Raw genomic sequence first — 12952 nt, forward strand, 5'->3', positions numbered from 1 at the left:
CGTCTAAATTCATTAATGTACACTACAAACAGCAAAGGTCCCAGCACCGATCCCTGCGGTACACCACTGGTTTCCAATCGCAAAAACAACCCTCAACCATCATCCTATGCCTCCTACCACCAAGCCAATTTTGGATCCAATTTGTCAAATTGCCCTGGATCCAATGAGCTCTTACCTTTTTGACCAATCTCCCATGTGGGACCTTATCAAAAGCCTTACTGAAGTCCATGTAGACTACATCAACTGCTTTACGCTCATCTACACACCTAGTCACCTCCGTGAAAAATTCAATCATATTTGTTAGACATGATCTCCCCCTGACAAAGCTATGCTGACTATCCTTGATTAATCTCTGCCTCTCCAAGTGGAGATTAATCCTGTCCCTCAGAATTTTTTCCAATAGTTTCCCTACCACTGATGTTAGACTCACGGACCTGTAATTACCCGGTTTATCCCTGCTTGAATAATGGTACCACATTTGCTGTCCTCCAGTCCTTTGGCACCTCCCCTGTGGCCAGAGAGGATTTGAAAATTTGCGTCAGAGCCCCTGCAATCTCCTCCTTTGCTTTACATAACAGCCTGAGATACATCTCATCTGGGCCTGAGGATTTATCCACCTTTAAACCCGCTAAAACCGCTAATACCCCCAACTTTCACTGCTAATTTGTTCAAGTATATCACAATCCCTCTCCCTGATCTCTACACCTACATCGTCCTTCTCCATAGTGAACACAGATGAAAAGTAATCATTTAAAACCTCACCTATGTCCTCTGGCTCCACACACACATTGCCACTTTGGTTCCTAATGGGCCCTACTCTTTCCCTGGTTATCCTCTTGCCCTTAATATACTTATAAAACGCCTTGGGACTTTCCTTTATTTTGGCTGCCAGAGTTTTTTCATGCCCCCTCTTCGCTTTCCTAATTACTTTTTTTAAGTACCCCCCTACACTTTCTATACTCCTCTAGGGCCTCTGCTGTTTTCAGCACTCTGAATCTGCCATAAGCCTCCTTTTTTTCCCTATCCAATCCTCTATATCCCTTGACATCCAGGGTTCCCTGGACTTATTGGTCCTACCCTTCACCTTTATGGGAACATGTTGGCCTTGAACTCTCACTATTTCCTTTTTGAATGACTCCCACTGGTCTGATGTAGACTTTCCTACAAGTAGCTGCTCCCAGTCCACTGTGGCCAGATCCTGTTTTGTCATATTGAAATCGGCCTTCCCGCAATTCAGTACCTTTATTTCCATTCCATCTTTGTCCTTTTCCATAACTACCTTAAATCTTAAGAGTTATGGTCACTATCCCCAAAATGCTCCCCCACTGACATTTATACCACTTGTCCGGCTTCATTCCCTAAGATTAGGTCCAGGTCTGCCCATTCCCTTGTAGGACTTTCTACGTGCTGGCTCAAAAAGCTCTCCTGGATGCACTTTAAGAATTCCGTCCCCTTTAAGCCTTTTGCACTAAGACTGTCCCAGTTAATATTGGGGAAGTTGAAATCCTCTACTATTATTTTTACACCTCTCTGAGATTTGCCTACATATCTGCTCCTCATGAGGTTGTGATTATACACAGTTATCTTTGGGGTGCAGATATACTAAGGCCAATGCACAAAAGGGATAGTCTCACAAAAACTCCAAGAAATTAAGCAGGCTTCTATATTTGTTATTGAAAAATATAGGCGAGTGCTCAAAGCTCAGGGTAAAATACCAACAAGGTAGAACACCACCGGGACAGGAAAAAAGGGAATCAAGAATTAGCTTGCATTTTAAAAGCCTTCAGATTTCATGAGGGAGAGAAGGAAAACTAAGGGTGATGCAAAGTTTTGATATTCTGGGAAAGAATCAGTGATCAATATATGAATCCTGATTTTACTGAGGATGAGGTTTCTTGCTGGCATTTCTACTCATCCAAAATATGCAAGGTATAACCAAGTTAAACCTCTCTCCTTCAATGCAAGAGGAAACTGCTGCCCTCTTTCCCAACAGCTGAACAAATAAAGTGCACAATGATTAATTTATTTGGTGATTCAATAAATTAACTCAATTCAGCCATGTTTGTATTCATTGGGGCTTGCTTGTTCTTTTAAATATCACTGGGATTTTACAAATTTGATCACCTTAAAACCTAATAGTGAGCACAACTTACTGAGGTTTAATGGTGTATTGTCATCTTGGGGGGACCAAAACAGCTTCTTCGACAGTAGCTCTCCTGATGTCTGAGGTGTGTTCAATGATCTACCTGTTTTCCCTTGCTCTGGAGATTTACTGGACATTGGCTTTGGTAAAATGGGATGCACTTTCTTGAGTGATGATCCTGTCTGAGACTGGCCCTTGGGTGGACTGTTCATGGCCAACTTTGGCAACTTAGCCGTATGAGTTGTTTCACCCTGACATTCCTCCCCGAGTGGTTTGCCAGGAGCCTCTTGCTTTAAACCAGACATGTCCTTTGGTGAACAGCTCTGCGGTTTATCACTAGCCAAAGCAGAGGGTAAAACACTAGGTATCCCTTTTCTTTTCATCAGGTCGTACAATGTACCGATGGGGGCACCACTGCTTTCCGAATCCGGCACTCCAAACTGTCTCAGGTGGAAGCGTGCATGGCTCGACAATCCTTTACGAGTTTCAAAGCAGGTGCCACATAACTGACAGGAATTCAGCACTAAAGCAAAAAACATAAAATAAACACAGTCAATCCTGACACAAGCAGAATGTTTTGACAGTTCTAACTTGTTCCCAACATGGTCTGTACCGTGCTTGTTGAGCCTTGCCCAGAAATATCCAAGTCTGTTTATAAACAACTTATACTGTCTATCCTGACTTGTTGCAAAGAGTGGAACAGGATTTAATGCATGAAGGAGAACATAAAGGTACAGGTATGTCTCCATTGCGAGGGCAGCTACCCACAGATTACCTCAATGGAGTAAAATAAAAAAGGTAAAGAACTTGCTTCTCAGAATACATGTATTTTCAGGACTCTTTCCTGTTTTGTGCTCAGACAGAAGCAGTTCTGATTAGTTGATGCCAGCTTAAAATGCCTCGCAACGCATCCACTCAGAATTACTAGTGGCAGCACACATGGCACCTGAGATAATAGCAGAACACCCCCTCCATATTCTGCACATCAAACACCCACGTCCACTCCACAAACACATTGACTGGCTGTTTGTTTAAAGTCACTGCCACATCCCATCTCTTGCCCTATGAGTTTTCCTTCTCTCCTATCCGCCCCCATCCAAATTAGGAGCAATCTTATGCTCTCAATATATCTTCTGTATTTAATACCTGGTACAATCCTTGTTCTGTTAAGAACATGAAGCATAGAATCAGAAAAGGTCCTTTAGTATATCAAGCAATTAATTTCTTAGAACACATAGGATTCTCACTATTGTGGGCTTTATCCTTTCATTTTGGCTCCTGAGGAAAACTTCTTTTAAGTTTCAGCCTATGCATAAATCCTTTTCCTTTTATCCCATTGTTTGCATCTTTTCAGACGTTAAATGCCCAAAACAAGGAAACATCATTTCAAAGTCCAATTGCTCACTCTGAACAAAGCAAAATAATTATCATCACATATAATGGCCTTCAACGTCTGCTTACATCACACAGTCACGTCAATTTCAGCTACGTTGACTTTCCTTACCTTTGCCATTTCTAGAAAAGATAAGCATTTCAATATTTCTCAATATCTGGTTCTTTGCCCAATTACCATGTGCCTGTAAATCTCTAAATATCAATTGCCTTTGAGTGCCCTACTTTGCTAAACTATTTTGTCTCATCTGCAAATCCAGGAGGAGCAGACTGTGGGCTGGTTCTTATGCCATCTCAGTTCCATTTCTACACTAAGGCTACTTGGTGCTTTCAAGTGTGTGATGGAAGAAGCCACAGGGGAAATGAACCCTAGGCACTTGTTTGTCCAATCTCAAGTTGCTTTCAGAGCAACAGTGATGAACTTAAAAGCAGTTATCAACTGTCTAGGGTCACGTGTGAGGAGAATGTAACTCCACTAGTCCCATCTACCTTCAGTTGTCTTTAGGCCAGATACAATAAAGCACAACGAGCCAAGAAAGCTATATCAAGCCAAAATATGGACAGGCTCACAACCATCAATTCACTTACATGGTTAACAGTAGTTCTAGCGAAGCAGCAAGATCTCTACTATCTTCCTATGTGGAGCATTAACAATTATATTGCCAACAACTCCGAATTGAAGCATGTCTCACTTCACAAGAACTGAAACATTTAGTTTGACCGGAGTTAGTGAACACAGGATGCTCTCTCCATCAAGTTGTCTCCCTGTTCAGTTATTTGTAAAATGCGAATGATACGGTGTTTCTTAATCCAGTTTCACATTGCATTATACTTGTCTAGACAATGACTGTGTGTGCATTGCACCAAAATAGATTGAATTTCTCAATAAGTAGCCCATGAGTACAGTGTGGTGTTTGAAAGACTAATTGTATATAATAGTGACACTCACCACCAGAGTGCCCATTCATTTCCATGGGACAATACACAAGCTACAAAGGCAATTTTCACATTCAAGCTTGAACTACTTGAATAATATTTTGGCTGAATGCAGCTAAAAACTCAGATTTAGTTCTTTAAGCAGTTCAGCTGTAAAGATCAAACTCCTCCTGTTCAGGATAAGGACCCCATTCAACATGCACGAGGTACAGCTCTATAGTTCAGCTTTGTGAGTAAGAGCAAAACTGCTTAGCAGCATTAGTACAGAAGACCTTTTAAAGGTTTTTATTTATACTTTTGCAAATTTCTGAACTAATCAAGTAAAGATGCTCGAGAATGAAGCACTCGCTTAGTGACTAGCATCGTATCTAGCAGTCATAGGTGAAACACAGCATGATCCAGATTCAGAATAAGGATCCTCTGCAATTACCCAACACATGCTTTAGCTTCAATCACAAGAGAACAACCTTTTGCAGAATCATAGAGTCATAGAGAGATACAGCACTGAAACAGGCCCTTCGGCCCACTGAGTCTGTGCCGACCAACAACCACCCATTTATACTAATCCTACATTAATCCCAAATTCCTTACCACATCCCCACCATTCTCCTACCACCTACCAACACTAGGGGCAATTTACAATGGCCAATTTACCTATCAACCTGCAAGTCTTTGGCTGTGGGAGGAAACCGGAGCACCCGGCGGAAACCCACGCGATCACAGGGAGAACTTGCAAACTCCTCACAGGCAGTACCCAGAACCGAACCCGGGTCGCTGGAGCTGTGAGGCTGCGGTGCTAACCACTGCGCCACTGTGAAAGTGTGACATTTTTCATTTCCTAGCCATCTTCCTTCTCCAAATGAGATGGCACATTTATCAACTGAAAGGTCATTTTGTCCTGTACACCTCTGTCAACCAAACTGAAGCTACCCCAAGCTTGCATTCAACACGGCTATTACAGGCAGCAAGGAGGAGTTCATTCAATAACAGATGAATAGACATATTTGAATAAGGTCCCAAAGGAAAGGGTAAATCCTAAATCTTTCGGTTTTGCCAAATTGAAAGAAAATGTAAACTTTAAAATTTAGAAAGGGATGACAAACTGGAAAAAATTTGATCCCGAATGGCTGTCACTGGAACTCCAATGTGCATGGCACTGACAGAACAGGCCATCAATCGATCACCATGTAGTCATGTAGTAAGCTGCCAACCTCACCCCCACACAAAACAATGTAAAGTGGAGATGAAATGCTTCAAAGCACGAGATCCTGCCAAGTCATCCTTGTGTCTCCTCGTTGCGAATTCAACAATTCTGGCAGAGAAGTCACCAGCTAGAGACTGGACCAGGGATAGGGGAGCCTCCGCAAAACAGTATATAAATGTAATACATATTTTAGAATGAATGATAAGTTCAGCTTTGTGCAAGAATCCAGACAATCAACATATTTAAACACTGCAATTTGAAAACTGAACATGGAATATTGGGTTTGGAGAACAGCATCTTAAACTCAAACTGAAATGCTGGATTTTTCCCTTTAAAGAGCAAACATTATGCAGTAAAAGTAGTCATGTTATTACCCAGATTCCTTCAGACATAATATTTTTGCTATCTCTGTTGCTGCACCGATGAAGAGAATTGCTTTAAACTTACATTTGTTGGACTGTAGCGAATCCTCCCCTTGGGTCACCAAGGCAATTTTGGGAAGAGGCTGCTTGGGATGCACTGGAGTTGCTTGCGAGTTAGCGTCTAGCGTTCCCAACAATCCATTTTTCTCCTTGAGCTCAGATTCGCCAGAACTATGCCCAGATGGCAATTCTAGCTCCAGAGTGGACATTTCATCATCATCAGGATCAATTATCACCACTGAAAAAAAAAATAATTGTAAATGATTTCAGCAGTTAAGATACCTAAATTCTTTTCTTGCAGGTCCATTGTCCAAAATGTAAAAATGGGGAATGCACAAGGTGACAATACTATAGCTCTTAAAATCTCCCATCTTCAAACCACTGCATTTTGCTGGCTGTATATTTGCATGAGTAGCAGTTACCCTTCAATAACTTAGTCAAGTGTCCATGCTTCATCAGTGAGCCCAATGAAGGTCACCGGCCTATTTGAACACAGAGAGTCTGGTCCTCTCCTTGTGAAATGCCCAGACTCACAACTCCTTACGGTGATAATTGAAAAGCAATCGAGGAATGGAACCGCAGTTGATTTTGCCTCACACCCCCATGCCTCGCCCAAAGCTATGATGACTAATGGTAGTGTCCCAATGACAAACACAATGCAATCAACTAACACAGCACAGATCAGAGGTTGAATCAGAGACCTTCTGGTTTGAGAGGCTTAATGCTAGCTTGGGTTATGTCTTTAAGCACTATGATATAGAGAGAATTACAGTCCTGTTAAATGTGAATTTAAAAAGTACCTATAAGTTTAAACAAGGGTAATTGTTGTAGGTGTCACTTGAAGTAATCTGCAATCTAATGGGGGCCGCATCCTTAACTCAAAATGGTCTTCTGGCTCAGCAGTAGTGCACACTTTTAAAAAGGCACATAAACTTTATATATTATACAATACACCACAATTAAACTTGTGAAAGCAACAGTTACTTCTATAGCTCTAGTTTTGCAACAAATACAGTAAATGATTTCACCAAATAACTGCCTTAAGTTCTTTGTCTCTTCATTTCTGCTGTACAGTGGTGGCAAAATAAAATCAAGTAGATGATAAGTAATAGGTACAAAACAAAAATATTCAACATCCCTGGCTATGGACTATTTCAACAAGGTGCTTAACCCCTCCAGTCTCTGAAGATAATCCATATACTGCCCGATAGTACTTTTGTTAGAGTTCATTTCTTGGTCTGTCTTCATACTCCATGGTACATTTTCCACTGAACTCTCTTAAAACCTTCACATTTATCCTTCAGGATCCACATTATTTGTCTTCCCAAGCCCCTCACTGAAATCTCTTATGCTTCTTTTCTCACTCAATTTTCAGACGCTCCTGCTTGATATTGAACTAAATATAAAACCCCTGTCTGACACTAAAACTGCCCTCTTCCACCAGATCATCTGCCATTGCAACAAGCTTGCCCAACTGGTGTGGGAACCCTAATTCACCCTGATGATTGATTCTACTAATCTTCACCAGAACCCATCGCTGTGAACTTCAGCTCAGAACTTGCAGTCCATGTCCCCACCCATGCAAAGTCCCTTCTCTACATCATCAAAAGCCTTCTAAAAATCTTTGTCCACAGCTTTGGTCTTCTTCCCCTCTTCTATTGCTTTATTTTTGCTGCAGCCACCGCGACCATTTTTTTCCACATCAGTAACACTTTGTGACTACAAGCTGTTGTTGAAGCAGCATTAAGTTAACTCAATTCTGTCCAAGTTCTCGTCTATTGGTAATCTCGACACAGAAAGAAAAAATTAAAATGAAGCAAAGAAAAAATATAAGTATGAAAGGAGAAAAACTTCTGCAGCTAGACAGAATATGGCAGCTCACAGAGGGAAAAGACAGCGCACACAGATCTGTGACAGACTCAGAAGGGGAGGGGGTATCCACTTAAACAGCCTGGGAGACAGACAAAACAATGAGAAAGCATTAAAACGTCTGCCAGATATTTTTTTTAAAGGTTGTAAAATGGGATTCAAAAGTCTTTACGACCCAAGATCAGTCATTATTCTATGAAACTTTAAACGGCTAAAAGTTGAACCTGAACAAACCTGGTCATTTGGGGCAAAGTAGTTTCATATTTCAATTGTTTTTAAGATCACATTTAGAATAAGTGAACTCTGACAGACATAAAGGTGCCCCAAATTAAACCAAAATGCAATAAAGCATAAAAAAGTCTGGATGTCTCCATTTTCGAAGAGCTAAATCTCTAGACAGTTAAAAGGGGCAAATTTTAAAGATGACTATGCTCTCTAGAACAGACCTTGCTGGATATAATATTTCAACTTTGCAACTGTTTAGTATCATGCAGTGCTGGCGACAAGTGATAATTTAAACAAGCAGCCAATAAATTAAACCAAAATGTTTTCCAGTCATTTCACCAAATATTGAAAATATTGAAATTGAATTGGAGCTTCCCTCCCCTAACAATTCAATCCCATGTGCATGCATTTTATTTTACAATTAAAGCTAACCTAGAACTGCACATCCTTTGAGAAACTATTAAACAAATGGCAGCAAAAGGTGGCCAGAGACAGAATTCATCTGACCTGAGAGAACTACTGGTAACGGTTTGGGAGTAGGACCTGAAGACTATCTGTTCTAGCCAAGAGGTCATGCAGTTCACTGGATTAGTCACAAGGGCAGTCCTGCTCCTAAAATCCAGGAACTTCCATTTATTATTGCACTAGGGTGGGGGTGTTATAAAGTCTACAGACCCCCACAAACTGTGGCTACAGGTACGGTATACATGAAACACATTTTTAAAACATTACATTCACTATGCTGCAGTGGTTTATAGCTAAGCGTTCGCTGTAATTCTATAACAGAATAGATAAATGAGCAGTTGAAGGAAAAAGGAATAAAGGGACATGGGTGGGCACATAGGATTGGATTAAAACCTGGGTTTTGCCTGTTTCTGAGCTGTAATTTCTATGTAAAGTTCATTCATGAGCTGCCTGTCAGTAGCCTTAATTTTTTTCTGATGGTTCTGTCATAATTAGCACTCTTATACTGTGGTTTATACAGGTGCTCTGCATTTTAGGCAAGAGGCTGCTCTGCCATCAGGCTGTTGTTGACACAATCACACTGGCCATCAAAATATATTTTTCAATTATATTTCACCAAAAAGACAAAAAGCAGCGATGAAATCATAATCTTCTACGAAGAATACATACCAAAAAGTTTTTAAGGGTGAACTCCCACATCAATGTAACCCTAGAGAAAAGCCTGATAACACCAGTTAAACATACATATATTCCTCATTTCAGAGTACAAGGCTGCGGGCAACTCAATAGAACGACAGTCTCTTTAAATGTGAACCAGCCAAACTATTAAGGTGAAACTATTATCTGTGAAAGGAATTGGATGTTAATGTAAATTCTCAGCTGGCCGAGAACAACTGGGCACAAATCTCATTTCACCAGCCAACAAATACCGGAGCAAGCGAGCGGGGGGCGGAGAGCGGGGGGGGCGGAGAGCGAGCGGGCGGGGGGGGCGGAGAGCAAGCGGGCGGGGGGCGGACAGCGAGCGGGCGGGCGGGGGAGAGAGCGAGCGGGCGGGGGGGGAGAGCGAGCGGGCGGGGGGGGGGGGGGGGAGAGCGAGCGGGCAGGGGGGGCGGAGAGCGAGCGAGCGGGGGGGGGGGGGCGGAGAGTGAGCGGGCGGAGGAGCAGAGCGCATCTTCGGCCGCTCTTGGGCAGTGGGTGGCAAGCGGGGCGTGGGGGGGGTGGAGAGCGAGCGGGCGGGGGGAGGAGCAGAGTGCATCCGCACCTGCCACCACTAAGGTCTTCGGCTGCTCTCCCACCCACTCTCTCCCTGCTTCCCCGCGTAACGCGATGACCTTATATGCGCATGCGCCAACCTGTCCTGGCAATCCGGAATGCAGCGCATGCGCAGAGGACAGGAGCCCGTTTGCGCATGCGCACATCTTGGCGTAGTCTGATGTCGTCAGTGGCTGGCTGCGTTGTCAAGAGTCACTTTGTTTTAAGAATTCCACCCCCTTTAAGCCTTTTGCACTAAGACTATCCCAGCTGATATTGGGGAAGTTGAAATTCCCTACTATTATTACCCTATTATTTTTACACCTCTCTGCGATATGCCTACATATCAGCTCCTCTATCTCTCCCTGACTGTTTGGAGGACTGTAGTACACTCCCAGCCATGTGATTGCCCCCATTTTGTTTTTAAGTTCTACCCATATGGCCTCTTTTGAGGTACCTTCTAAGATATCATCCCTCCTTACTGCAGTAATTGACTCCTTGATCAACAGTGCAATGCCAGCTCTTCTTTTACCCCCTCCCCTGTCACACCTGAATATTCTATACCCTGGAATATTGAGCTGCCAGTCCTGCCCCTCCCTCAACCATGTCTCTGTGATAGCAATATCATCATAATGTCAAGTGCCAATCAACGCCCTCAATTCATCTGCCTTACTAGTACGATTCCTTGCATTAAAGTAAATGCAATCCAGCCTTGCATTTTTCACTTGTGCCTTAACAGGTCTATATTTGCTCTGCCTTCCAGACTGACTCAGTTCCTCTTCTATATTTGACTGTGCATCACCCCTACTGTAACTCTGTATTCCATTCCCCTGCCAAATTAATTTAAACCACCACCCCCCCACCCCCAGATGGGTGGGATTGAAAGACTATAGCAGCAAGTCTAAAGTTATGTGGCTGTGAATTTTTAAAAAAATTAACTATCCTTCATTCAACCAGCTTCACACCAAGCTGAAACAATACTGGCAAAGGGCAATACCGAATGGCCTCACATATACAGACTACTGTGGAGAATCTTGCAAATTATAATGAGAATTTTAATAACATGAACCTAAGCCAACCAGAAGGAATTTTCTTTGACAGCAGATTCAGCTGTACAGATTGAAAATTTTAGGGCACTTTTATGCAACAGCTACTGGTCGGAGGCTGATACTAGCTTAATGAAGACTGCAAATCCAAGTTATACTGCTAATTTTGTGCCACTCTCTGTATCTGCATACCAATATCCAAATGCAAGTTATCATCAGTCCCGCCATCCCCAAGTTCATCCTGACTTGGGCATATTTTTGCTGTTCCTTCATCGTTCCTGGGTCAATAACTTGGAATTTCCTACCTGACATCATTGCGGGCTGCTGCAGCTTGAGGAGAACACACGCTATCACCTTCAGCTAGGGAAAGGCATTAAATGCATCCTTTGCCATAATCACAGAAAGCTCCAGAGCAAAAAGAGAACAGTTGGCCCTTTTCCAACATTGGAGGCTCCAAACTTTACGGGGTGAGAATGGGGGAGTGTGTTTGCTTTTGGGGGAGGGGGAGGGAGATCCCAGGAACACTGAGGGCCTGCCAAATTTAACAAGACATTTATCTTTTTTCTTGCACTGTTTCCTGCCCAACAGCTGACCAGATTGACAGGCTGGCCAGCAGAAAACGACTGGAGCCAGGATCATCTGGAGTCAGTTGGATTGGGAGAGATCGTGAGGTTTTGTGTTGGGGGGGGCGGGGGGAGGTGGTGGTGGTGGAGTAAGGGGTGGCAGCCCGATCATGGCAGATTCTCTTGAGGGGTCGGGGGAGCATTCCTAGATGTGGCTGCTCCTGCCTCCCTTTAACTGTCGGGTTTCCAGAGTCCTGGGAAGCTTCTGCAGGAGGTGTTCAATTCAAGCCGTTGCCAGAATATCAGGAAAGGAACTTCATTTGAATATTATTGCCTCTCTAGAACAGGTTATTTGGAAATGGATTAAAACGGAAACTGGTGCCTGCATGGTGGTTTGTGATGGGTTAAAATTCCTCGAGTTGAATATGTATAGTTTAAAATTCTGGGAAGCTCCTAGATAGTTTTAGAGAATGGCTGGGACTTCTTCAAAGTTCACTTTGCACTTGTACCTGTTAATTCTATCATGACTGGTATGAAGTTGAGACACTAATTGCTCAAGCTAGGCTGACAGCGTAAGTCAGAATTCCACTTCTTGTCAATGGAAACTCTGTGGTACAGCGGGCCTGTTGAGTTCTGAATTTGCATTCAATTGCAGGAGATTACGTGCTGTGTTTTCACTGATGAAAGCATGTATTTTAGCAAATGACAGGATACAACAGCAATAGTCTAAAAAAAAACAAGGGACGAGGATCCAATTATGGCTAAAAAGTGAACTGACCTACTAACGAGTCCAGGTACACAATTATGAACTGAAAGAGAAAGCATTAGGCTCCATTATGGTAACTTACTGGGCAAAATAGTGCATGAACATTTAAACACGGAAAGTGCAATTCTCCTCGATGCACCAAATAACTCATTACTGGAACACAAAAAAATTATCCTTCCAATTTTTTCTCTGAGTACTTACAAACACAGATTCACCAACATAACACTCACCCCACTAGAGAGAAACTTTAGTCAGTACAACAAATTGTGTGACTAGCCCTTTGAGAGTTAAGCTTATGTCTGCAGTATCTGACAACTTGTCTTCAGTGTTAGATTGAGCCATATGTTCAAACCTCCCAACAGACAGTTAACATCTCTGTTAGGCACTACAGAATGAATCCAGGCTGTCCAAATTGGCCAGCATATCAAAAAGAACCAGAATTGGCTGTTAGTAACTGGTTTCTGCAGCAGCACTGCACTAAGAGCTTGTTTAGTCATATAATATTGTGTGGTGGTACTTTTGTGCCAACACCAACAGAAATGGCTTGAACTCCATCAATAAATGCCAGGAAAGTCCTGGCAGTAATGTCAGTTACTTTGGGATGTGTGTAGGAAACCACGGCGTTCCCACAACCATACATAGAATGTTCTGCACAAGGCTCCTCATTTTC

The 12952-nt window shown here is 42.7% G+C and overlaps 1 protein-coding gene across 1 annotated transcript in view; it reads right to left on the minus strand.

Moving 5' to 3' along the window:
* The window catches only part of LOC137355647 (uncharacterized), a 113885-nt gene that overhangs the window by 47333 nt on the left and 53600 nt on the right, over positions 1 to 12952 (minus strand). The window contains exons 10-11 of the mRNA XM_068021021.1: positions 6123 to 6335; positions 2154 to 2666 (exon numbers count right to left, since the gene is read on the minus strand). Coding sequence (XP_067877122.1) covers positions 2154 to 2666; positions 6123 to 6335 — 726 coding nt within the window. The remainder of the gene's footprint in view (positions 1 to 2153; positions 2667 to 6122; positions 6336 to 12952) is intronic.

This window comes from Heterodontus francisci, chromosome 43 (assembly GCF_036365525.1).
Source record: "Heterodontus francisci isolate sHetFra1 chromosome 43, sHetFra1.hap1, whole genome shotgun sequence".
Taxonomy (NCBI): domain Eukaryota; kingdom Metazoa; phylum Chordata; class Chondrichthyes; order Heterodontiformes; family Heterodontidae; genus Heterodontus; species Heterodontus francisci.